This window comes from Molossus molossus, unplaced genomic scaffold (assembly GCF_014108415.1).
Source record: "Molossus molossus isolate mMolMol1 unplaced genomic scaffold, mMolMol1.p scaffold_m16_p_23, whole genome shotgun sequence".
NCBI lineage: Eukaryota > Metazoa > Chordata > Mammalia > Chiroptera > Molossidae > Molossus > Molossus molossus.
In genome coordinates, this window is record NW_023425359.1 from 2,621,291 (window position 1) to 2,644,128 (window position 22,838).

The window sequence follows — 22,838 nt, forward strand, 5'->3', positions numbered from 1 at the left end:
AAACACACACACCAGTTTCTACAGGGAGTAATAAAGGAAGCTCTGCCAGCTCAACTCCAAAGATCTCAAAGGGGAAAAAACAATAAAATACATTATGCAAAATCAAAGGAGACGAGCCTCATGACAAAGTGATACCGTGTCAATGTCGGGATTAAGCAGGAGGAATGAAGTGGAAGAAAAAAGGCACACATTTAGGAATAACAAACACTTCTTTTCAGAAATAAGAATCTTCTTGCCAAACAGAAACTAAAAACTTAAAGAGCAAGTATTATTAGGTTTGTCGTTTTCCCCTTCCCCCTGAACCCCGAGAGCATGCTGAGGTGCAGTGGCTCACCTGTGACAGAACACCTTCCAGGTAGGGGCTGATGAAGTGGGGGAGAGTCTCCACCACCTTCTGCAGGGCTGCCAAGGCGCTGAGCAGATAGATGTCACTGGACACCAGCTCGCTGGTATTTTTCATTGTTGTCAGCAATGAGGGCATCAGGCTAGAAATAAAGAACAAGTTTTAGAGTAGCCTTAAGCAGAAACAGAATAGAGAACAGAGTACAAGTCCTTATGAAAAATCCCACACTGGTGCCCACATTACATCACTGTCAGAGCCTAAAAAACACTGGGTACACATTTCACGTGACAGAGCGCGAGCTCTTCCAGCGCCACAGTGCTGACAGTGCGCGTCTCATTCACACATTTTTCTCTGACTCTAGAGGGAGGGAGGGGGAGGGGGAGAGAGAGACAGAAACATCGATGAGAGAGAACATCGACTGGCTGTCTCCTGCATACCCCCACAGGGGATCGGGCCCACAACCTGGGCATGTGCCCTCCCTGCCCGGAAATCGAACTGACGACCTCTTGGTGCAGGGTCGACACTCAGCCACTGAGCCACACCGGCTGGGCCACAGCACTCATTTTAAAGTGACATTTTTCAACTGAACACCTGCCCTGTGCCAGGCACCGTGTGAACAGCCTTCCGTGCTCCGCCCCACAGGATCCACAGGTGGGCGCTGCCTCGGTTTCACTGACCGCAAAGCCAAGTGACCTGCAAGGCTGCACCGCCAGTCAGTGCCAGAGCCCCAGAGTCAGGGGTCCGACTTCCCCCGGCTGGATGGCCCTCTAGAGGGGGCTTCACCTGCGGCTTTCTAATTACAGCTGGTCAAAGGGGAGCGAGAACTGGGGGACAAGAAACATCATGAAGGTAAATGAGAATGCTGTTTTCTTCAGCTTGAAGATCAATTCTTTAGAATAGTTTTTAAATCCTCACCCGAGGACATGTTTTCATTGACTTTAGGGACAGAGAGACAAAGGGAAAGGGTGGGGGGAGAGAGTGAGAACATCCTGAGAAACACTGATCGGTTGTCTCCTGTATGCACCCCAAATGGGGATCAAACCCGCAACCTTTAGGTGTACAGGACGACGCTCCTAACCAACTGAGCCACCCGGCCAGAGATTTAGCAAATCTAAGTTTATGTAACTTCTAATTAAAAGCAAGAAAAATCACTGAGGTATTATTTTTCAGTTGGTACCAGGAACCCTACTCGACGCTCCTGCCCAGGTCCATCCAGCATACCTGGGCAGCTGGGGCACGGCCAGCGCGCCCAGGGTGGAGGCCACCTCCGCCACGCACAGCAGGGCGCTGCCCACGACGTTCTTCTCGTCCCTCTTTTCTGGAGCGATCAGTTTCACCGCCGTGTTCAGCACGGGGACAAAAGGCTCTGGGTTTTCTACACCAAAATTCTTGCATAAAAGCTTCAGGGTATACAGAGCTGTCTGTCTGTTTACCGCTTGTTCTTCTGTCCCCCTTTTCTTACGCTGCACAATGGCCAAAAGGACTGGAACCAGTTGTAGGAAATGGCAAACCTGAGGAGAACAACCAACATTCCCTGTAATTAAAGCTGCAAAACATTACTGGTCTGCTTTCCCCCGTTACTGCTGACGATGCCTGAGCAGAGGCCCAAACAAGAGGTCCTGGGCCACACGTGACCGACTGCACCAAGTCAAAGCGTGTGCTCGTGACCAGCTCCTGACTTACATGAACACCTGGTTCGGAGGAAGAGCAGATTAGAATGACCCCAAAGCCAATCCGTGGCCCATGCTCAGCAAGAATCCCAACAGGGCTGAAGCACAGCCTCAGTGCGCTCAGTCTCACTCACGGTTTTCTTCTTCCAGGACGCTTTCTGCTGTAGCTTGTTGTTCAAAAGATCCATTGCTTTCCGGCGAACAGACGGCAGGGGGTTACTCAGCAGCCCTCTAATCACAGGAATGAAGGTTTCTGTGGGCAGCAAGGCATTGACCTATGGAGCAGGTTTACATTTAACAAAAAAGAAATTAGAAAAAAGGGAAGATAAACTCAGATTAAGATAGACTTCTTTCTAATCATGGCCCACCTTCTAGGTGCCAGTCATTTTCAAACACATTTTCTTATTTAATCCTTACACTGACGTTCAGGAAGGCATTACTAATCTCGTTTATTAAAACAAAGCACAGGAACTGATGTTCAGACTAAGTGGACTGACCGATGCCAAGCAGCCAAGTGTCTCAGCCAGACTGTGGGCAGGACCCTATGTCAAGACCAGTGACACTGCAAAGAGATCAGACCACCTGACAGGTGTTTTTCCTTTATTCTCTGTGAATAAAGTGGAACATTACAGAGGGTTACACGGCTGCATGTTAAAAGCATGGCATCACTGACGCACGTGTTCACGTAACCGAGAGGGACACAACTGTCCTTCCCACAAAATTACTTCTAGTCATAAAGAGATTCTTTTCCAAGAAAAATCTGAGCTGCGTTATATTACCAGAAGCTATTGCTAACTTTATTCTTAAAGTAAAACCATGTTAAATCAATTCACAATGACATGGAAACAGCAACAAAGCAGAGGTGGGGAGAGACGGAGACCTACCTTGTCTAACATGTCATACGCTTTGCTGAGAAGCGCTCGCCAGAACTTCCCCGTTAGCTGGTCTGCGTTCTTCTCCACCGACTGTGCAACCGCGCTGATGTAGCCCAGGACGGCTTCCAGCAACCTAGCACAGACCGGAGAATTCTGTGACCTGTTCCTCCAGATTTTGATAAAAGTTTGAAATTATTTCCAAATAAAAATTGAAAAAGAAAAAGTAACATACCTTTGTTCAAGGCCTTTTAAAACTTGAGGACCACCACTTTCAACTACCTGGTTTTTAAAGAAGGCATCATTAGAACAGTACAGGAGCTGATAGCAAACCATTTGAAGTAGGTGCGATGAAACACTGAAGACTGTTCCATCCACACTTCCCACAGCAACAGTTTTCTGACATTATAATGTAATCAGGTTCCTATCACCTCCATTATACTGAAATAACAACTCTACTTCCCTTTATTTTAATTACACTCTATGGATACCAGTAATATCTGTAAAGAACCACAAAGATTCAGAAAAATACAGCAAATAATTAATACTCATTTACCTACTAATTATGAAATGCTGATGTCTTTAGCTCGCAGCAGATTTTAAGATGATCTCTTGTGGGTACAGCTGTGCTCCCCTCTGTATTGCTCCCTAACCCTTCTCCCACCACTTCCAGCCCCACGAACTTGAATTTGCTGCCAGCAACGTACTTTTCTGCTAATACTGAATTTCTGAGATCTGTCGTGTTCACTCGTTTTAACTGCACAAGAACCTTCCATGTAAACCACAGCTTATTCATTCAGCTCTGCTGGTAAACATTTAGTTCATGTCCCTAATTTTCCTTCGGTGACAATGCTGAAAAGAGCGTTGTGTGTCTCCTTGGGCACGCCCACACGTTTCTGCAGAGCACACCTGACAGCGGGCCTGAGCACCTGCCGCCTGGCTGGACCCGGCCGAGCTGTCGGGGCCCACGGCACCTGTCCCTGAGCACGAAAAGGCCGAGTCCCCACAGCCTTGCCACTGCTTCCTATGAACAGCTCTTCACTTCTGCCAGCCTGAGGGACATCACGGTGGCCTCTAGTTTAACCTGAACTTTCTCTCACCAGGAGGTGGTGTCCGTGCACTTTTGGCCACGATTCCTCCTCAGTGAGCACACCTCCGCCAGGTGTTCTAGTGGAAACTGATGCTTTGGGATTTACACACAGCAACCTTCTCTTAGTCTGTGGCTTTCTTTGTCATTTTGTTTACAGTGGCCTTTTGTTGAGTCAAAGTTTTCACAAAATTCTTCACTCTCCGGTCACAATGATACCCCCGATTTTCTTCTCGATGTTCTAGCCCTAGCCAGTGTGGCCCAGTTGGTAGGAGCATCATTCCATGCCCTGACAGGTCCCAGGTTCAATTCCTGGTCAGGGTACATGGTTAGGTTGCAGGTTCAATTCCCAGTCCCAGTCAGAGAGCGTGCAGGAGGCAACTGATCCATGTGTCTCTCATACTGATGTTTCTCTCACATCAATGTCTCTCTCTCTCTCTCTTTTTCTCCCTTCCACTTTCTCTAAAAATCAATGAAAATGTCCTCGGATAAGGATTAAAAAATATAAAGTTCTAAATATTGTCTTCCACACTGAAGTTTTTAATCATCTAAGAGTGTCCTCTGTTACAGTGTGAGGTCACCTCCTCCCCACGTGCACGTGAACTGTGCCAGCAGTGGCTGTTGGACAGGCCTCTCCCCGCTGCTCTGTGCTGCCTCCTGCCACACACACGTCTCCCAGGCACACAGGTGGGCCCAGGCTCCCGCCCAGCCACACCGAGCCACCTGCCCACTGCGTCTTCACGGACCCCCTCTGGGCAGTGTCCACACTGACCCCTATCAAGCAAGCTCGCTGGAGTAATTATTAGCTCTATGAATTTATCTTTTCTGATTCTTACACGTCACTTCTTTTGCCAAATAGGAACAGTAACAGAGAGCATCCGTGTGCCAGGCTGACAGGCACACAGCTGACATCCACCGTGAAAAGGTGATGAAATACAGGTTCTGGCACTTCCTTGGGTTGCGTTCTCGATGCCAAGAGGATTATTTTTTTAAATCACGAATAAGTAATAAATCCACTGAACTATTTCTCTGTAAATATTTCAGTGATCCTGCTTTACCACCCTGAACTGCTCATGGAGCAACAGCAGATGTACACTACAGATAGCCTGCGGGAAACTGTTCGGTATTCCGGGTCATGGCCCTTCCTCCTCTCACACTGTTTACTTCCTCATTTTGTTTCTGTCTCCTCCTTTCTCTCTGTTTCAAGTTTAACACACAAACGGAAAGGGTGCAAGTCTTGCACGTGGAGTTCACAAGTTCAGGTAAAGAGCAGCAGGTCAGAGCCTCCAAATCCCTCCTCTACTTGACCCCACTACGACTCTCCCCTCCTTCCAAACATGAGCACCGTCCTTACTTCTAAACCCCGGATCTGCTTTGCGGTTTCTGAGCTTCATACAACTGGAATCCCAGGGCGCACTGTTGTGTCTGCCTTCTCTCCTTGGACACTGCTTACAGGGGTCACCAGGTTCACCCACGTCCCTTTATGGCAACACTTCATCCCCCACTGTGGACAGACACTGGACGCTGCCAGTTCGGGGCTCCCACGACACCCTGACATCTTCTGATGCAGGCGCACATTTCTTCTGGGCCTCTCCCACTTGAGGGTAGAATTAATGAGCCATAAGGTTTATGGAGATCACACCAAAGTTTCATGGTGAGTTGTACTATTTTTTCTATTATCTTTAAAGGCATGCCTCACGCATTCACGATATTTGCCAAGATCTCTTTCCTAATTTAAAACACAGTTCCTTTAGAAAAAGCAAAATCATCGTATCATAAACATATTTAAAGAACACATCACCTTTCTGATAAAATGACTGGAAGCCAGGAGCTGAGACATGAAGGACACTGACAGAAACTTGAAGTGCCGCAGCTGCTTGCCAGTGTGAGCGTCTACGTCGAAAACCTGCAGCACTTCCGGCGGGGCCCCACCCTTACTAGGTGCAGCTTTAGGGGTGGCTTCTGGAAAAGAGCAACAGAACAGGTGGCCCCTCACCTCTGACCTGAACCTTTAGTACAGGGGTAGACATAAGGACCATGGTAGTGGGATACAATTTTCAGAGATATTCATTCCTCTATTACACACAGTTTTCCCTTTTAAATTAGTGAAAGACATGAATATATTTACCAAGAAAGTACCCAGCAGCCCTGAGAAGAGTGTGTTAAGACCAAAAGAAAAACAAAACCAAAAAAACCCTAGGGCAGCTGAGACAAGCAAATGGAAGCCAGAGTGTTATAAAAGGGTCTTGAATTGCTACTCCACACTATTTCTGAAGCCTCAAGGCATTTACCTGGTGGCCCACAACAGACTGAAATCTTCAACGTTTAATTCTGAAAGTCTAGAGATGTCCTGAAACTTTGTAGAATCCCATGTTCAGATGGATCTAATCTGAAAGGGTTGGGTGCAGTGGTTGGGGGTCCAGGGTGGGCCACTTAAAAACCACTACCCCTACCCTGGCCGGTTTGGCTCAGCAGCTAGAGCGTCAGCCCACGGACCAGAGTTGTGGGCTCGATTCTAGTCAAGGGCACGTACCTCGGTTGCAGTTCGGTCCCCAGCCCTGGTCAGAGTTGTGCAGGAGGCAACCAGTCGATGTGTCTCTCCTCTTGCATCAATGCCCCCCATACACACACACACCTCTATCTGATGATAAATGGAAAAATGTCCTCAGGTGGGGATTTAAGAAAGACAAAAACCACTGCGTCAGAGTGACTCAGAATGAGTACTCCTTCCTTAGCATGTCACCACACACAGCTCTCTAGGCACTGCCCAATCTGTCCCTGAGCTGTGAGTGAGATGAGGCAAGTCACTGCCTGGCCAAGCAGGTATGACAGGGTCACAGCTGGCCACCAGAAGACAGTCCTCGCAGAATCCTTGGCCCCGTCCTTTGAATGCACCTTGCTGTCCTTCTCGGAAGGGCAAAGAACTAAGAACATGCAACACATCGAGCCAACGTCATTGGTACTGCAAAGAGTGGGTTTTTCAAGATTCCCACACACAGTAAAATTTTAATACTGTTACCACTGCTTTTCTTCTTGTAAATGTCTTCACAACTATTTCAATGGGAAGATACAGCTAATAAAGCCCTGGTAACCTGCTGTCCTTTTACCACAGTTCACCCCAGACACTGTAACACTGCCCAGCCAACACATCAGTGCAAAGGCAGAGGCACAGACGCCAACGTGTGTGTGAGGAATGGCAGGAGAAACCCTACTTACCTTTTCTCTTCATAAAGATTTGAGAAGGTACACAATCATACAACCAAGTGAAAAGTTATTCACTTACTTTCAGAAGTTCCTTCTAAAGGTGTTCTCTGGGTTCTAAGAAGAACCTGCACAGTCTCTGCCTCCCCCGAACTTTCAGAGTCAACAGGAAGTGCCCCTGACGTACGCTCACCTTCTTTTTCCTCTGGCAGCTTTAATAAGTACTGGAGGATATTCATTAAGCTTTGTATCTGCTGCTGGACACTAAATTCACAACAGACTGAAATCCAAAATTCAGTGTCTGCTTCTAACATAGCATCCTGTACAGAGAAGAGACATAGGTAATCAAATTGCACCTATGTAAATTTATTATGTTAATTAATTAATACCAACGAGGTAAATGTCTTAAAAACAGTTCTCAGCACACATCACTGTGTGTTGCTCCTCCCGGTCCCCGTATCAACAGAGGAACAAGCTACTGAGCTCCTTATGTAAACAGCCAGTCAATGAGCCCCAGCCAGTCTGGCTCAGCGGTGGAGCGTTGGCCTGCAGACCAATGAGTCTCAGGTTCGATTCAGGCCAAGGGCATGTACCTTGGTTGCGGTGCATCCCCAGCCCTGGTCAGGGTCATGCGGAAGGCGACCAATGTGTCCCTCTCACATCGATGTTTCTCCCCCTCTCTCCTTCCTACTCTATCTGAAAATAGAAAAATATCCTCGGGTGAGGATTAAGAAAAAGCCAATTTATGAGAGCTATGAGGGCACAATCCAGGACGGTCTGCACTATGACTTCCAGCAGAACAGAACCTCCTGTTTTATTCAGAGCAGGTCTAGCAGTCATCCAGACTCCAGGTCTGTGAGGTCATCTAGACACGTCCTGACCTCTAAGTTCTGTCCTCGTCTATCCCAACAGGGCTCCTCAGAACATTCACCCGTGTCTCGCTGATCTCAGTGGTCCTGGTGCTCCTCCCTGTCCCTGCAAAGTGCCTTCAAAACCACTTTCAAGAGACACCGTTTAATCACTTTGAAGCTGTACTCTGTTGGACTTAAAGCAGAACCATTCAGCAGAGCACCAGACCTGGTTCTAAGAAAAGTCAAGTCAGCCCTGGCTGGTTTGGCGTAGTGTTTAGAGCATCGGCCTGCGGACCAGAGAGACCCAGGCTCAGTTCCCACTAAGGGCATGTACCTCGGTAGCAGTTTGTCCCCGGCCCTGGTTGGTCGTGCATGTGGTAACCAGTCGATGTGTCTCTTTCACATCGATGTTTCTCTCCCTCTCTCTCCCCCCAGCTCCATCTAAAGATAAATGCAAAAAATGTCCTTGGGTGAGGATTAAAAAAAAAAAAAGAAAAGAAAAGTTACCCTCAGGAGACCTGTTGCTACCGTGGAATTCAGAGCCATGGGCTCCGAAAACAACTTTAAAGAGTGGCAAAACCTCTCTAAAAGCAGTTCTGAGCACTGTAAAGTAATGCATGTGAAGCATCACCAGCCCCACATTTAAGATGGAAAATATCACAAAATCTGTGTGAAACATCACCATTTCTCTCGCCCACCCGCGGCTCTGACCTTCTCTCCACTGGCAGCCGTCAGCACTGTTTTGGTGACATACTGCTCAAAGAGCAGGACGAGGAGAACCCAGAGGAATCTTTCTGCGCCAAGCGTGTCGATGAGCTGAGCCAGGACAGGCAGGCGCCGGTGCTCGGGAACGTGCGGCAGCGCATCCACAAACACACTCGTGATCCTCACCACGGTCTCCTCCACATTCCGTGTGACTTCTCCAGAGCCTCCACCATCAGACTGCAGAGTGACAAGGAGGGTCAGCAAGTAGGAACAAAATTCGCCGACGACAAAACAAGTTTTAAGTGGAGAGAACAAGGCCTTCATGCTTGCCCAATGTTATCAGAAGAATTTTAATAATCAAATCAGTAAAAACTCAAAAAGTATAAATTATGTTCCAGGCACTACCTGGCCCTAGGGGAATACAAAGTGTAGGATGTGGGCCCTGCCCACAAGGAGATTCATCAGACCCAAGACACAGGTAGGTGTGAGAAGGCAACAGGAGGCACTAAATGGCAGGTGCCAAATGCCAGGCGCTGAGAGCAGCGTGCTCTCAGGACGTCTGAGAAGCTGCAAAAATCAAGCAGGATTTGTGCTGTGCTCAGAACGGGTACAATCGAGAGCAAAGACACAGAAAGGCCAAGAGCTGCTGCTGCTTTCAGAATAAAGTTCAAACCATTCTACCCTAGTGTCAGTGCTCAAAATAGAGCTTTTAATGAACAAAGAATGAATACGCAACGCCCTTTACTTGCCCCAATTCTCTACTCTCCACTAAATCACCTACATTACGTTCTCTACACACTGTCCACTCCCACACTACGCATCTGCTCAGGCTCCTGATAACTCTGCCATTCCACTGGGCAAACCCTACCCTTCCTTCCTGCCACGTCCCCGTTTCTCATGAAGCTCTGGGGTCAGCCTGGCCCATAAAGACTTTCCCCTATTCAGCACTTACCCATCCTGTTGGCATATACAATATCAAGGTAGAGTTATTTTTCATATGTGTGTGTGTGTGTGTGTGTGTATTTTCCTGTGTCCTGACTTGCCAACGTGTTAGAAACAGAGAATACCAAGATTAAAAGGAGACAGTGCTGAATACAGTCATCCCTGGAATGGTCAATCATTAACATAAGACCAACAGCAATGGAGGTAAACAGAAAAATCAAGTAGATGACCAACCTCTTTCATCTTCGAGGCCCCTTTTTAGTTTCAACTTGTTTATTCCTTACTGGCAGAGGCTACATCTCCCTCAGCTCTGAGCACTTAGCTCTTAGAGTGCTTGTAAGTGTTTGCTGAACTGCGTATTAACTTTGCCATGGCGACTCTAACATTCCTACTTCCCCGCCCTACACCGGGGCGTTACCAAACTGAGGCAACGTCCTGAAATACACAGTAAATGTCAACTCACTTGTCAGAATAGTGACAAAGCACTTATGCAGTTATTATACCCTTGTAGAATGCATATTTATTCATATTCTTGGAAAAGACATTATTTCCAAGATTACTTCTTAGCTTCATCATCTAAAATTTAAGAAGCACAAATACCTGAGCATTTCAGAAAGGCTATTAAATGTCATTCATTTACTACTACTATGCAAAATTTTAAAAATTAAAAAAAACGACAACTAATGATGGCATAGCGAGCTTACCTGAATAAGTGCTGGGATAACCATTTTCACTGTCTTATTAATAACTTGAAAACTGTAAGTGTCATCTAGACGCATGACGTTGGCTCCCATAAATGTAAAAATAGACATAATATTGTGTAGAACTTTATCCTGAAAGAAGATACGTCTTTTAACATTTTCTATTTTAAACACATCAAATACCAATGATTCATTACAACTCAGCAATAATAGAAATAACTCAGTTTTAAAATGGGCAAAAGATTCGCAAAGACATCTCCCTAAAGACAAACAGTCAATAAACACATGCAGAGATGCGCACCACCACTCTGGCTGGTTTGGCTCAGCAGTTGAGCATGGGTCCAAGGACCAGAGTTCTGTGTTCGATTCTGGTCAAGGGCATGTACCTCGGTTGCAGTCGGGGTCATGGAGGATGCAACCAATCCATGTGTCTCTTTCACATCAATGTTTTTCTCTCTCTCTCTCTTCCTCCCTCTCACCCACTCTATCTGAAGATCAATGGAAAAATATCCCCAGGTGAGGGTTAAAAAAAAAAGATGCTCAACACCAGTAGTTATTAGAGAAATGCACAATCCACAAAATTTCCACACCCACCAGGGATGACTGTAACAAGACGATAACAAGCAGCAGTGAGGGTGGGGAAGCAGACTCCTCATACACTGCCTGGTGGGTGCAAAACGGTACAACTGCTTTGGAAAATAATCTGGCAGTCTCTCAGAAAGTTAAAAATAAAGTTAGCAAATGATTCAGCAATTCCACTCCAAAGAAAACTGAAAACATGTTCACACAAAACCTTGTGTACATATGTTCTCAGCAGCATAATTTTACTGTAACAGCCAAAAAGTAGAAACAAAAATGCCCTTCAACTGACGAACAAATAAAATGTAGTATGTACATAAATGAAACACTGCTCAGCCATAAAAAAGGGAATACTGATTCAGCTTCAACACAGATGAACCTTGAAAACATTTTGCTAAGTGAAAGAAATCAGACACAAAAATGGCCAAGTATTATATGGTTCCATTTACAGATGTCCAGAACAGGTAAATCCAGAGACAGAAAGTAGATTAGTGGCTGCCAGGCAGGGGTGGTGGTGACACAGACAGGGAGTGACTGCGAATGGGCGATGGCCATGTTCCAGGAGCAGACAAATATGATGCTATATACTTTTGTGAACAGACTAAATCACTGAACTGTACACTTTAAATGAGTGAATTTTATGGCATATAAACTATATTTCAATGAAAACAAAGAAAAAATATCAATGATTCTTAACCCTGTCGGGATTATCAACCCCTGAGAGCTATTGACTTTATTCCAAGAAAAGAAAGATCCCATACACAAAAATCTTGCACATGGTTTTAGCAGACCAAAAGGCCCGCTAAAGCTCATGGAGAACCCCTGGTTAGGAACCTCTGATGGAAATCTCCAATATGAAAGTACTGTCAATCTCTCAAAAATCTTTCAGTGATGTATTTCTGTAAGGGACATGATTTCTTTAACTGAGGTCATTCATAATCAGATTAATTTTAGGTGACTGGTCGAAAGGTGTCTTGAGGATTGATGGGGACAGCAATTTTTTTTCCAAGGAACACTAATTCTACCAGTTATCAAATGGCCACATGTGCCAGGCGCTGCGCTGAGAGCTAAGTGTAAATTATCCAGTCGTGTCCTCACAATCATCCTATTATTCCCACTTTACAAAGAGGAACCAAAGCTTAGCAAAATCTGTCTCATCTAGTAAAAAGCAGGGCTGAGAGACCCGCCAGTGCTGTAAGATTCTCCAAGTCCACTGAATCCGAACCAGTGAACACCCATGCATGTGCACAGAAAGCAGAAACATCTGAAATATCTGAAGTCCCACGTCATTAGTACTTACAGGAAATATTCCCGCCACAGTCCCCAGAAGTAAAAGGGCGTGGTGATGGGTCTGAGGCATCTCTGAGACGCGGATGCACTGGACAATCAATTCCACATTGAACTTCTCCTCATCTAGAACATCTACGGTGGTGAGAAACAAACAATTTTCACGTGGTAGGCACAGTCCTACCCGAAGTGGACAACTCTTCACCCTTCCCCTCCAACAAAGCACACACGTACCTTTTGATATTTTGCCACCATCTAGAGAGAGTTTTTGGCAGATGTTAAGCAAACAACTGAGAATTAACTGTTTGGTGTACTCCATGTTCCCCTGCTCCGGTGGCAAAGGTTCTAAACACCTGCAGGACCCCAGAAGAGAAATGACGGGATATAAAAGCGGTACAGTGTCAGTGATACACCAATGGCAACTGCTCAGAACACACATTAAATAAGCAACGACTAAAATATTAACATTAAACATCAAGTCTATACATAAGAAAAAAAGATTTCTAATTCTAACTTCTTTCGCATACAGGCAGGTACATATGTCAAATTACCTCTCCCTTCTACTGCACTTTCCATCACCTATTTGAAATTTTAGAATTACTTTGCTTTTCAGATGAAAGAACATATCCACAATGCAATGGCATACACTATGACCATCTGTCTAATAATTTACACCTACAAAACAGAGTGGGTGTTGCCCTGTGTCTTCATGCACAAGCAACGCTGCTCCAGAGACATGACACTGAGAGAAGGTAAGGAGGCTATAAGGTGAGAGGTCATTTACCACACAGCGCAGGATGAAGGGTAGTGTGTGGGACCTGAAACCATTCTTTTAATCTTTCAACAACAGTTCTTAACTTGCTTTATTTTACAGTGAAGCAAGAAGAGAATGTTAGATAAAATAAGACAAGGAGAAATCACAATCCCCTTCTCTCCTGCACCAAAGGCAGGGTCATTACCTTGACAGCAGGTTGAAAAGAGTTGGTATCAATATCTGAGGGTTTTTGAGCTTCTTTTTGTGCTGCAGTAATTCTAGGATGAGGGTTACTCTTTGCCAGTAAGAACCTCCAACTTCCTGAACAGATTCTACATCTTGTAATTTTCTGGGAAACAGATAAGACAAAAAGTTGGAAAAGCAAATACTATCAGTGCTAAGAATAAGTACATTCAATTATACCAAATCGATGGGTATGAAAAAAATCACAATGATTTCTTAACATTCAAGGCCCGGGAGCGGCATGCTTACTTCTGCTGCATTTTTTGCCTTCTTGTTTGCTGAATTGTGCCCAAGGACTTAGTTTTATCTGGTGGCTCCAGTTCTATTCTGACTTGTTCAGCATTGACGGAAATCTGAAATATGAAGAAAAAATGTTGACCTAACTCATGGGATAAAATCAGAGACGTGAATGTTGACTAAAAGAGATAAAATGAACACCTCTATGTTCACTTTTACGTCTCCCTATGACTCTGAAGCCCAGGCCAATCCCCAAAGGCAAACACAACTGACAACTTATATATTCTTTTGAAAATGTCCCATATATCGACAACTGTATAAAGATTAAAAAAAAAAACCAACAGGAGCATATCATAAACATTGCTTTGAACCTCAATTTATTTCACTTAATTTATCTTAGAAATCTAAGTAAATACATGTTAAATTCTGAGAACTGCTGAGCCCCGACACCAGGCTTTCCCATCCTCTGATCCTCTTATGAACGTGTCTTCTGACGAAACACAGAGGGACCAGGTGGTTGCTCTGAAGTGCAGCTAGGTTTCAGTGCATCATCAACAACAAGCAGGTCCCCAATGCCACCAGACATTCATCCTCAGGCAACTAGTGAAGTCAGGCAGAATAAGCTGCTACCAGTCGAACACCAGGCCACCAATCATTCCTATCCCTTACACAAAATAGGCAGGTCCTCTCTAACACACATAAAATCCAAACTAACCCACACACCCTGCCTGGATAAAACCATAAATATTTCATACACTAACAATAACACTGAAGACGTCTAATTTTGACTTAGTATTTCTCTACGACTGATTTTTCTGTGATTTTGTCAATTGGTAACATTTGGCTTTCTAAAAGCGCTGTATACGGAGGATGTTTAAACATGGTGTTACCTGGAAGAGAACAAGAATTAATATATTATAAGCTGTTTGCAACTTACCCCTTTAAAAACACTGCTAACAGTCTGAGCACAATGTGCATCTTTACAGTTCACCAATAAGTCAAACAACGTGCACAAAAGCTTCTGCTGAACTTTTTCATCTGATATAGCTGCGAAAAATGGCTTTGTAATCTAGGGGAGGTTAAATTTAAAAAAAAAAAAAAAGAAGAAGAGGCCATTGAGCTCAATGAACAAACTTTAATTCCAAAGAGATCTTTATACCATTCTCTGACAATGTAAAATCATTCCCAATTTTGTTGGTTAAAATGTAATACTTTTTTTCCCCTTTATTGATTTTTAGAGAGTGAGGTAGGGAAAAGGAGAGAGAGACAGAAACATCGATGAGAGAACATCGACTGGCTGCTTCCTACATGTCTCCCACTGGGGATTGGGCCCACAACCTGGGCATGTGCCCTGACCAGGAATCGAACCAGCGACCTCTTGGTGCATGGGTCAACCCTCAACCACTGGGCCACACCAGCCGGGCCAAATGTAATACTTTTTAATGACCAATGTACATCATTCAGTTTTGCAAAATGAGTCAAATAAGTCATATTCCTTTAAAATATGTCCAGGTCACTGGAACATTACATGTTTTAAAAACCTTGAATGTGCTCTAGTTTCTGAGTAAAGTCACTGACCTTTTCGAGGGCTGCAATCTGAACGGCTGGCATTCCTATGAAAAGTTCCTCTGTTGTGTGCATGGCTTTTATAAATATATCTAAACTCTTTGGGTCTTTATGTAAAAGAGAAGCTGAATATTCATTATATTTTCCCAGAGTGAGATGTAAAACAGTGGCCTCATCTTTCAGGACAGCCGAGGGCTCCTTCTGGATCTTTTCCAACAGTTGTTCAACCATAGGCAACAGCTGAGAAAGCACCATCTGAAGTTTGAAAAATTTATTAGAAAATAGTTATTATACTGACATGAATTTCTGCTTGCTTTCACAAAGATCGCCAAAGATATCATGTTGGAAGACAGGGAGCTTAGCCTGGAGAAAAAAATCCAGTAACGATGACCTCTTGGACATGGGATGACTATTAACCCAATTAAGCACTCAGGTCCCTTCCGATAGTTTAGTCTACAATGGCCAAAGCCTTCAGAGATGAGTGGAGATCTGTGAGTGTCCCAAGACTTCTTGAAATAGGAAATACAAACTAAACTGAAGTTCTCTATTACAAAAATTTTAGCTTTCTCTAAATGCTTCCAACTTGGTACAATTAATGATTCAAATTATGTATGTTAAAGTCTTTAATAACTAAACCAGGTGCCAGCAAAACATGGCTTGTGGGCCATATCTAGAGGACAGTCTAGTCTGTAAATCTTGCTTATTGACACACAGCCAGGCCTGTTGATTTATTTACATGCTGTCTCAGCTACCGCCTGAGAAGGGAGAGCCGAGCAGCTGTAAGAGACTATATGGCCTGCAGAGCCTAAAATATTTACCATTTTGTCCTTTACAGAAAAAGATTGTCAATTCCTAGTTTCAACTAGACCAGGGATGACAGAGCTGATAAAATACAATGAAATGGTGTTTGGCCCATTCTACCCAGGTTGCAGCCAGTCCCAGACTGGCGAAGCACACAGGCATCTGAACCCCAGGACAAGGAAGTTTTCCTCTGCGACCGGCATACTCCGTCACGTCAACAGAGCTCTCATAACCTCTCTTTTGTACCACAGGTTTCCTTGTCAACATAATAAGAACTATGGATCCCACTCCCCACCCCACCCTGGAGAAGTGTACTACTATGTACATTTAAAAAGTGAGCAAACAGTTTTGGAACGCTCAGTCTTACGTCCGAATATACGGCATGGAGAATTTTCACCAGAAGCACAGACGCAACCCAGTAGTTTTTCTGCAGTACACCTTCAGTGTTCTTCCCCATGTGATTTTATTTATTTTTATCCTCACCCGAGGATATTTTTCATTATTTTGTTCAGACAGAGCGGGAGGAGGAGAGAGAAAGAGAGAGAAACATCGACATGAAAGGGACACATTGAGTGGTTGCCACCCACACGACCCAACCAGGGCCGGGGACAAACTGCAACCGAGATACGTGCCCCTAGCAGGAACTGAACCCAGGTCTCTCTGGACCGTAGGCCGACACTCTAACCCATGAGCGAAACCGGCCAGGGCCCCATGTGATTTTAAAATTCATTTAAAATCAGGTCAGAGATTAGACAGGGATAACATACAATTTTAAAATGCAAAGAAACTCACTAATATTTGTTTTTGTTTCCTCTCTTTCTCCACCGCAGAGCTTCCCCTCCCAAACTAAAGAGAACGTGTTCACTCTGAGTGCATGTATTTGACCGCGCCTGCCTTGCCCACACAGCAGTGCTCCGATGACCCCCGGGACTCCATGGAGTGCAGCCCACTGACAGCACTCACCTCACTGTGGACTCCCTGAAGGACTTTCATCAGATCTTTTGCAACATAAGATGGGCAACTAGATACACAATAAAGCAGGTTTTTCAAAGTTTCAGACAACTTCTGATGAGATTTCAGTTTCTTTTCTCTCTGTAGTTCCTCAAATAAAGTAGCCAAATCCTAGGGCACCAAAATGAAAATTGGGTAAAAAAAGAGTTAAGGAACTATAAAGGTTAAATGTATTCATTGTGGAGGGTGACTTTCACTTTCCCTTGAAACCTTACTAGGAAAGGACATTGGTACCCCTTAGTCAGCTTACTCTCAAAAGCCAGACACTGGTCTTCTAGCAGCTATTTTTTTTTATTAAAAAATTTTTTTTTCTTTATTGATTTTAGAGAGAGGAAGAGGAAGAGAGAGATAGAAACATTGATGAGAGAGAACATCAACTGGCCGCCTCCTGCATGCCCACACTGGGGATTGGGCCCACAACCTGGGCAGGTGCCCTAACCAGGGTCAATGCTTAACCACTGAGCAACACTAGCCAGGCCTAGCTACCTATCTTTTAAAAATGGGGGAGAAAGATGTGCAAATACTGACATATCAGTTTCTAAATTCAGAGACTAAACTCAGTCAAAATCCTTACAGAGCAAAAGTCAAGAATGGAGGTAAAAAGGTCTGAGCCGGCGGGAGATCGCATGCATAATGCAAAGTCAGTGTACAGAAAAATGGCTTTATTGCATATGCCTGGGTGCAGGCGGGCCAAGACTTAAAGAGCTTAGCATTGAACTTTCTTTGTTTCTGGCTTACACAGGCTCAAACTATAGAAACTACAAAAAAAAAACTACATTAAAAAAAAAACACATTCTCTTGGCACCGCGTAATTGGTGCTGGGGCTGATACAAGCTGTCTCAGAGGTGAGGAGTCTGCTCCAGCAGAGGTCTGGGCCACCATTAATCTCCTTCTTTATGGTCCCTCCAAGTTTCCCAAGGCCACCATTAGCCCCTTATCCTCATGGTTCCCGAGTGTCAGTCCCAGGTTTTTAGAAACTGCTCGGGTGTTTACGTGCAGGAATAACTGATCAGAATGGAGTTTAATTTTGTCAAAACATTACTAACCCTTTTAGGAGGAAACTGTTTCTGTGTACACAGGAATGCACGCATGCAACTTTCTGTGCTGATGAGTTACCTGGATGATGTAGGTGGCATCCGAGGTGATTTCCTCTGCTTTGGGAACCACGTGCTCTATCACCAGCTGAAACTGGGATGCCACTCCACTGAGGGCCTGCAGACAGTGAACGGCCGCCCTCCGCACTTCCTTCGTGGGGCTTCCCAGGTTAAGGAGCAGAGACGCCACCACTGAAAGCACAGGAAAAAAATTAAGTAACAATTTAAAATCCAAAAACAGTATAAAATTTAAATAGTACCCAAGGGTACATGATGAAAAGTTTTACTCCCAACTCAAACTCCCACTCTGAAGACCATTTACTGTTTGTTTACTAGTCTAGAAAAATGTTAGACATACGGTGGTAAATTCTTTTGAAAGTACACAAATGAGAGCACACAATGTTCTGCAGAAACTACTGCCCCATCTCAAAAGGTTCTAGAAGTGTTCTCTACATAAAACTAAATTAAATCATTCTTTTATGTTGTACAGGTTTCCACTGATTTTCCATATTTTTTAAAGTAGTACCTTACTGGAGAAAGGTTAGGTTGTTTCTAGACATTTGGCATTAAAACTGCTGCAAACACCCCTGTAAACACCCTTGCACAAGTGTGCAGAGGAATTATCCATCTGTGCATCATGCTTTGCAAAGATTTTGTCCTGAATTGATGTTTATTGTGACTTTACTTTTCAATGCAGAAATTTTGGTCCAATTTTTCTTCTAGTTTTGTATGTTGCCAGAAAGGCCTTCCCCACTCTAAATGAGTTTAAAAGTATTAATCTGTGTATTTAGAGATTACATGTATTCCAAGTTTTTTTTGCTAAAATTAGAGCTAAGTTTTTTTGGTGACATCTTGAGTTTACATAAAATTTTTGTCTAAGGAATGAGGATGGAGTCAAACTTTTTTTTAAATCCCCACCCAAGGATATTTTTACATTTATCTTCAGATAGAGCGGGAGGGAGGGAGAGACAGAGAGAAACATCGATGTGAGAAAGACACATCAATTGGCTGCCATCCACACGACCCCAACCAGGGCTGAGGACGAAATGCAACCATGGTATGTGCACTTGGCTGGAATCGAACTTGGGACTCTTTGGTCCTCGGGCCAACACTCTAACCACTAAGCCAAACCGGCCAGGGCTGGAGTGAAACTTTTCAAATGTTTACAAATGGCTGGCCAGATGTCCTGCTGAATAATCCACCCAAGTAGCCCATGGATCTGAGGTGTCTGCTTTATCGGAAACATCTACTTCTGCCAACTAGTACTTCCAGAACTATGTTCAATAACAGTGAACAATTTAACAGGAATGCTTTTGCTTCCCCTGCTATGCAGTGAAAATGTCAGCTTTATTGTTTTTTATCCTCACCCAAGGACTTTTTTTTGCATTTATCTTCAGACAGAGTGGGAGGGAAAAAAGGAGGGAGATAGAGAGAGAGAAACATCAATGTGAGAGAGACACATCGAGTGGTTGCCACCCACATGACCCCAACTGGGGTCAGGGACAAACTGCAACCGAGGTACATGCCCTTAGCGGGAACCGAACCCAGGACTCTCTGGTGTGTGGGCTGATGCTCTAACCGCTGAGCCAAACCAGCCAGGGGAGCTTTATTTATTTTTTAATCCTCACCTAAGGATATGCTGAGAAACATCCATTGGTTGCCTTCCACACCTGCCCCTACCAGAGATCAAGCCCACCACATTCCAGTGCATGGGACGATGCCCAACCGAGCCAATCTGACCAGGTGAAAATGTTGGCTTTTGATTTGAGAAATATTTTCATCAGGTTACTCAGATTTTGTTACTTAATTAGGAACAATTACCAATTTTTATCTAATGCCATTTCAGATCATTGGAACATGACCATATGAGTTTTCTCTTTCAGCACTGATACGGCCAGTTGTTATTTTGAACCAGTTTTGTATTGTTGAAATGAACTCTATTTGGGCAAATTCTTGTTTTTAAAAAATAGACTGCTGCCCTGGACAGTTTGACTCAGTGGTTAGAGCGTGGGCCTGCGGTCCAGAGACCCAGGTTTGGTTCCTGCTAAGGGCACATACCTCGGTTGAGGTTTGTCCCCGGGCCTGGTTGGGTCATGCGGGTGGCACTCGATATGTCCCTTTCACACTGATGTTTCTCTCTCTCTTTCTCTCTCTCTCTCCCCTTCCCACTCTATCTGAACAAAAAAATAGAAAAATGACCTTGGGTGAGGATAAAAAAATAAAATATATAAATCTACCTAAGTAGTGGAGAAATAAATACATTCATAGGATTTTATTTTCTAAGTAAAACTTGAATTTATATATCTACTCTACCTTATATTTGATAAAATTTTGGTTACAATTGTAATTATGTGCTCTTCCAAGAAGGTAGTAAAAAAGACAAACACTGAGAAATTGTTCTCGGAAAAGTGTATGATTACTCACGTTGCTTTCACAGAACATTTGTGAAAAGCAATTCTGGAATAAAAAAAAATCATGAATGTCTCCAAATTTCCCAAGGGCCACTCTTATTCCTCTAATATTAACATTATTCCAGTTGGAAGTGTCAACCATATCCATCGTCTTCATCAACTTCCTCCTCTTCAATCACTGACAGTCTACTTCTGCCAGGTCCTCCTATTTGGTAGTGGCTTTGGAAGTCTGTCAACCCACTTTCAATATAATATTCAACCTCATTTTGCAAAATTTGCAATTTCACTTTGTCAAAAATATGAATTTTATTTTGGGGGTTTCATAGTGAGCGCCCAACCTGAAAATGACTTATATGGGATAAAAGGAATAAATCCAGGAGGGCTGTTTGAGTGAAGACCCATTTTATAAGTAGTTGAATACTGAATTATATTATGATTCATCACCTATCACTTCTATCATTTGTTTTAGTGAGATTTTGCAATCGACATTTATAACTTAAAAGAAATACTTAGAAGTAAACAGATACAGTTTTGATCTATTTCAAAAACTATAAAAAAGAAATTCTCCAAGCTACAACCCATATGAGCCACATACAGAGAAAGCCGTAATCGCTGATCATGACACAACATAACAATGCTCCGGCAGTACCTGGGGAAGACATGGAAGCCAGGTGGGCTTTACACTGGGGCTTCTGGGAGGACAGCATTGCACATCCCACATACAGAGCTTGAGTCTGTAGCACTGTCTTCACACTGCAGCTCAGTGGATTTGAAAGGCTAGAACCATAGGTCCACAAAACAGAAAAGAACTTGAATAACTGAAAAACATCTTCTAGATGTACCTAAATTTAAAAAAACAAAGAAAAACAGTGAAGTTTAATCTTTACTAAATATAACATAGGTTGGTTCCAAATCCTTATCCTTAGTGTACAATTATAGAAAGCATATACTTTATTACAGTATTTTATTTTGTCTAATCACTTTAATTTATTCTATACTTGGTATTTTAACAAACTGGGATGTAAATGAATTCAGAGGACTCCTATAACTTTGCACTTGAACACATTTAACAAACAAACAAACGAATACACTAAGCAGAACACTGAGTCAAGAGTGATGTTGGCGAAGCCTCATTAAGAAAGTACTTCGAAGACGGAGTGAATGTCAGCTGTATCAGATGCTGCTGGGAAGGCAAGTCAGGCAAGAACAAAGAACTGACACTGGACCTGGCAGCATGAAGTTCACTGGCATCGTGACAAAGTTTCTCAACTGAGCAACCCTGCATATACTAAATCACCTCTCCAAACATCAATTTCTCTTTGGTAATTACATTAACCAACCAAGCAGTCTGATTTAACACATCAACAGGCCAAACACATCAGGAGGCATGAGGCAATGTTATTCTCTGTTAAACCTACTAACTTGGGGTCATGATTATAGCACTACTTTACAGGTCTGTGTTTATCATCAAATGTTCTTTATTGTTTAAAAGTCTACTTTCATTTTCATTTAAAACTGTCATAACTAAACTAATCTGCAACACTTGAAAGAGAAGAGTATGCCTGAAAAAGAGGAGCCTCGTACCTTTATGAAAAGCTTCATCAGCACCCTGAAATGCGTGGTGTCAGCACCACTGAGTATAACCTCAAAGAGCCCAATGAGCAAGCGCAGGTAGTCTCTGCTGTCTTCTTCCAGTGGTTCAGGATTCCACCATACATCATCTACATGGACGTGACAAGAGAGACGACACATGACTTATGGGAACACTCTGCTGGGACTTTTCAAGCAATAGAAAGAACAGTTACGGAGCCAAGAATTAAGCTTTCTAGGGTATCACATTCAAAAGATTCACATCTTGTTCTACCTTTAGGAAAAGATTTAGGAGCCTTTAGCGCATGAATAAAATTTTTCAGCGAAAACACGAGTAGCACCGAGTCCTCCACAGCAATCCTCTGGGCAGTGCTGACCTGCTGCACGTAATGTGACCACAGCTGCACTGGTATGCCCCTGTCCATCATCAGCTCAGAATGCCATTCTGAGGGGACTTCCTGAAATGATAAGGAAACAAAAATAGCACAAGATTTAAAGAGGTTCCGAAAATGGGTTACATAGGTGGACTACAATGATGTATATGATTAGTATGCAAAACTCTGTATGTGAATTTAGGTGAGAGAATAACTTTAATCAGATTTTTAAAGAGGTCTAATACTATTAACAAGAAAAGACAAAAGTTAATCATGGCTTCATTTTATCTGTTTTCTTAAAATACCATCCCTAAAAACAAACATTATTCATATAAATTGTGTTTATCAAATGGCACATTTCTAAACAGAAAGAGGAGTTGGATTTCCAAGAGATCCTTAAAGGGGCTTTTTTCATTTCACTTTCTTCAGCTAATCTGAGGAAGGCACATAACAACATCGCCAACCTTGCAGATGTTTCTAAACAAGTAGCAAACTGTTAAGGTGTTTAGAAATTATACT

At 43.5% G+C, this 22,838-nt stretch overlaps 1 protein-coding gene across 2 annotated transcripts in view; it reads right to left on the bottom strand.

The window, feature by feature from the left end:
* Window positions 1-22,838, bottom strand: part of HEATR1 (HEAT repeat containing 1) — a 48,843-nt gene that overhangs the window by 5,771 nt on the left and 20,234 nt on the right. For both annotated transcript variants that reach the window (XM_036277668.1, XM_036277669.1), the window contains 20 exons: window positions 22,220-22,403; window positions 21,940-22,076; window positions 21,005-21,197; window positions 17,967-18,136; window positions 16,803-16,961; window positions 15,051-15,293; window positions 14,410-14,541; window positions 13,485-13,588; window positions 13,198-13,341; window positions 12,473-12,591; window positions 12,252-12,373; window positions 10,376-10,504; window positions 8,736-8,966; window positions 7,367-7,493; window positions 5,774-5,934; window positions 3,121-3,167; window positions 2,898-3,021; window positions 2,148-2,288; window positions 1,565-1,854; window positions 335-485 (listed from right to left, as the gene is read on the bottom strand). In XM_036277668.1, coding sequence (XP_036133561.1) covers window positions 335-485; window positions 1,565-1,854; window positions 2,148-2,288; window positions 2,898-3,021; window positions 3,121-3,167; window positions 5,774-5,934; window positions 7,367-7,493; window positions 8,736-8,966; window positions 10,376-10,504; window positions 12,252-12,373; window positions 12,473-12,591; window positions 13,198-13,341; window positions 13,485-13,588; window positions 14,410-14,541; window positions 15,051-15,293; window positions 16,803-16,961; window positions 17,967-18,136; window positions 21,005-21,197; window positions 21,940-22,076; window positions 22,220-22,403 — 3,108 coding nt within the window. The remainder of the gene's footprint in view (window positions 1-334; window positions 486-1,564; window positions 1,855-2,147; window positions 2,289-2,897; window positions 3,022-3,120; window positions 3,168-5,773; window positions 5,935-7,366; window positions 7,494-8,735; window positions 8,967-10,375; window positions 10,505-12,251; window positions 12,374-12,472; window positions 12,592-13,197; window positions 13,342-13,484; window positions 13,589-14,409; window positions 14,542-15,050; window positions 15,294-16,802; window positions 16,962-17,966; window positions 18,137-21,004; window positions 21,198-21,939; window positions 22,077-22,219; window positions 22,404-22,838) is intronic.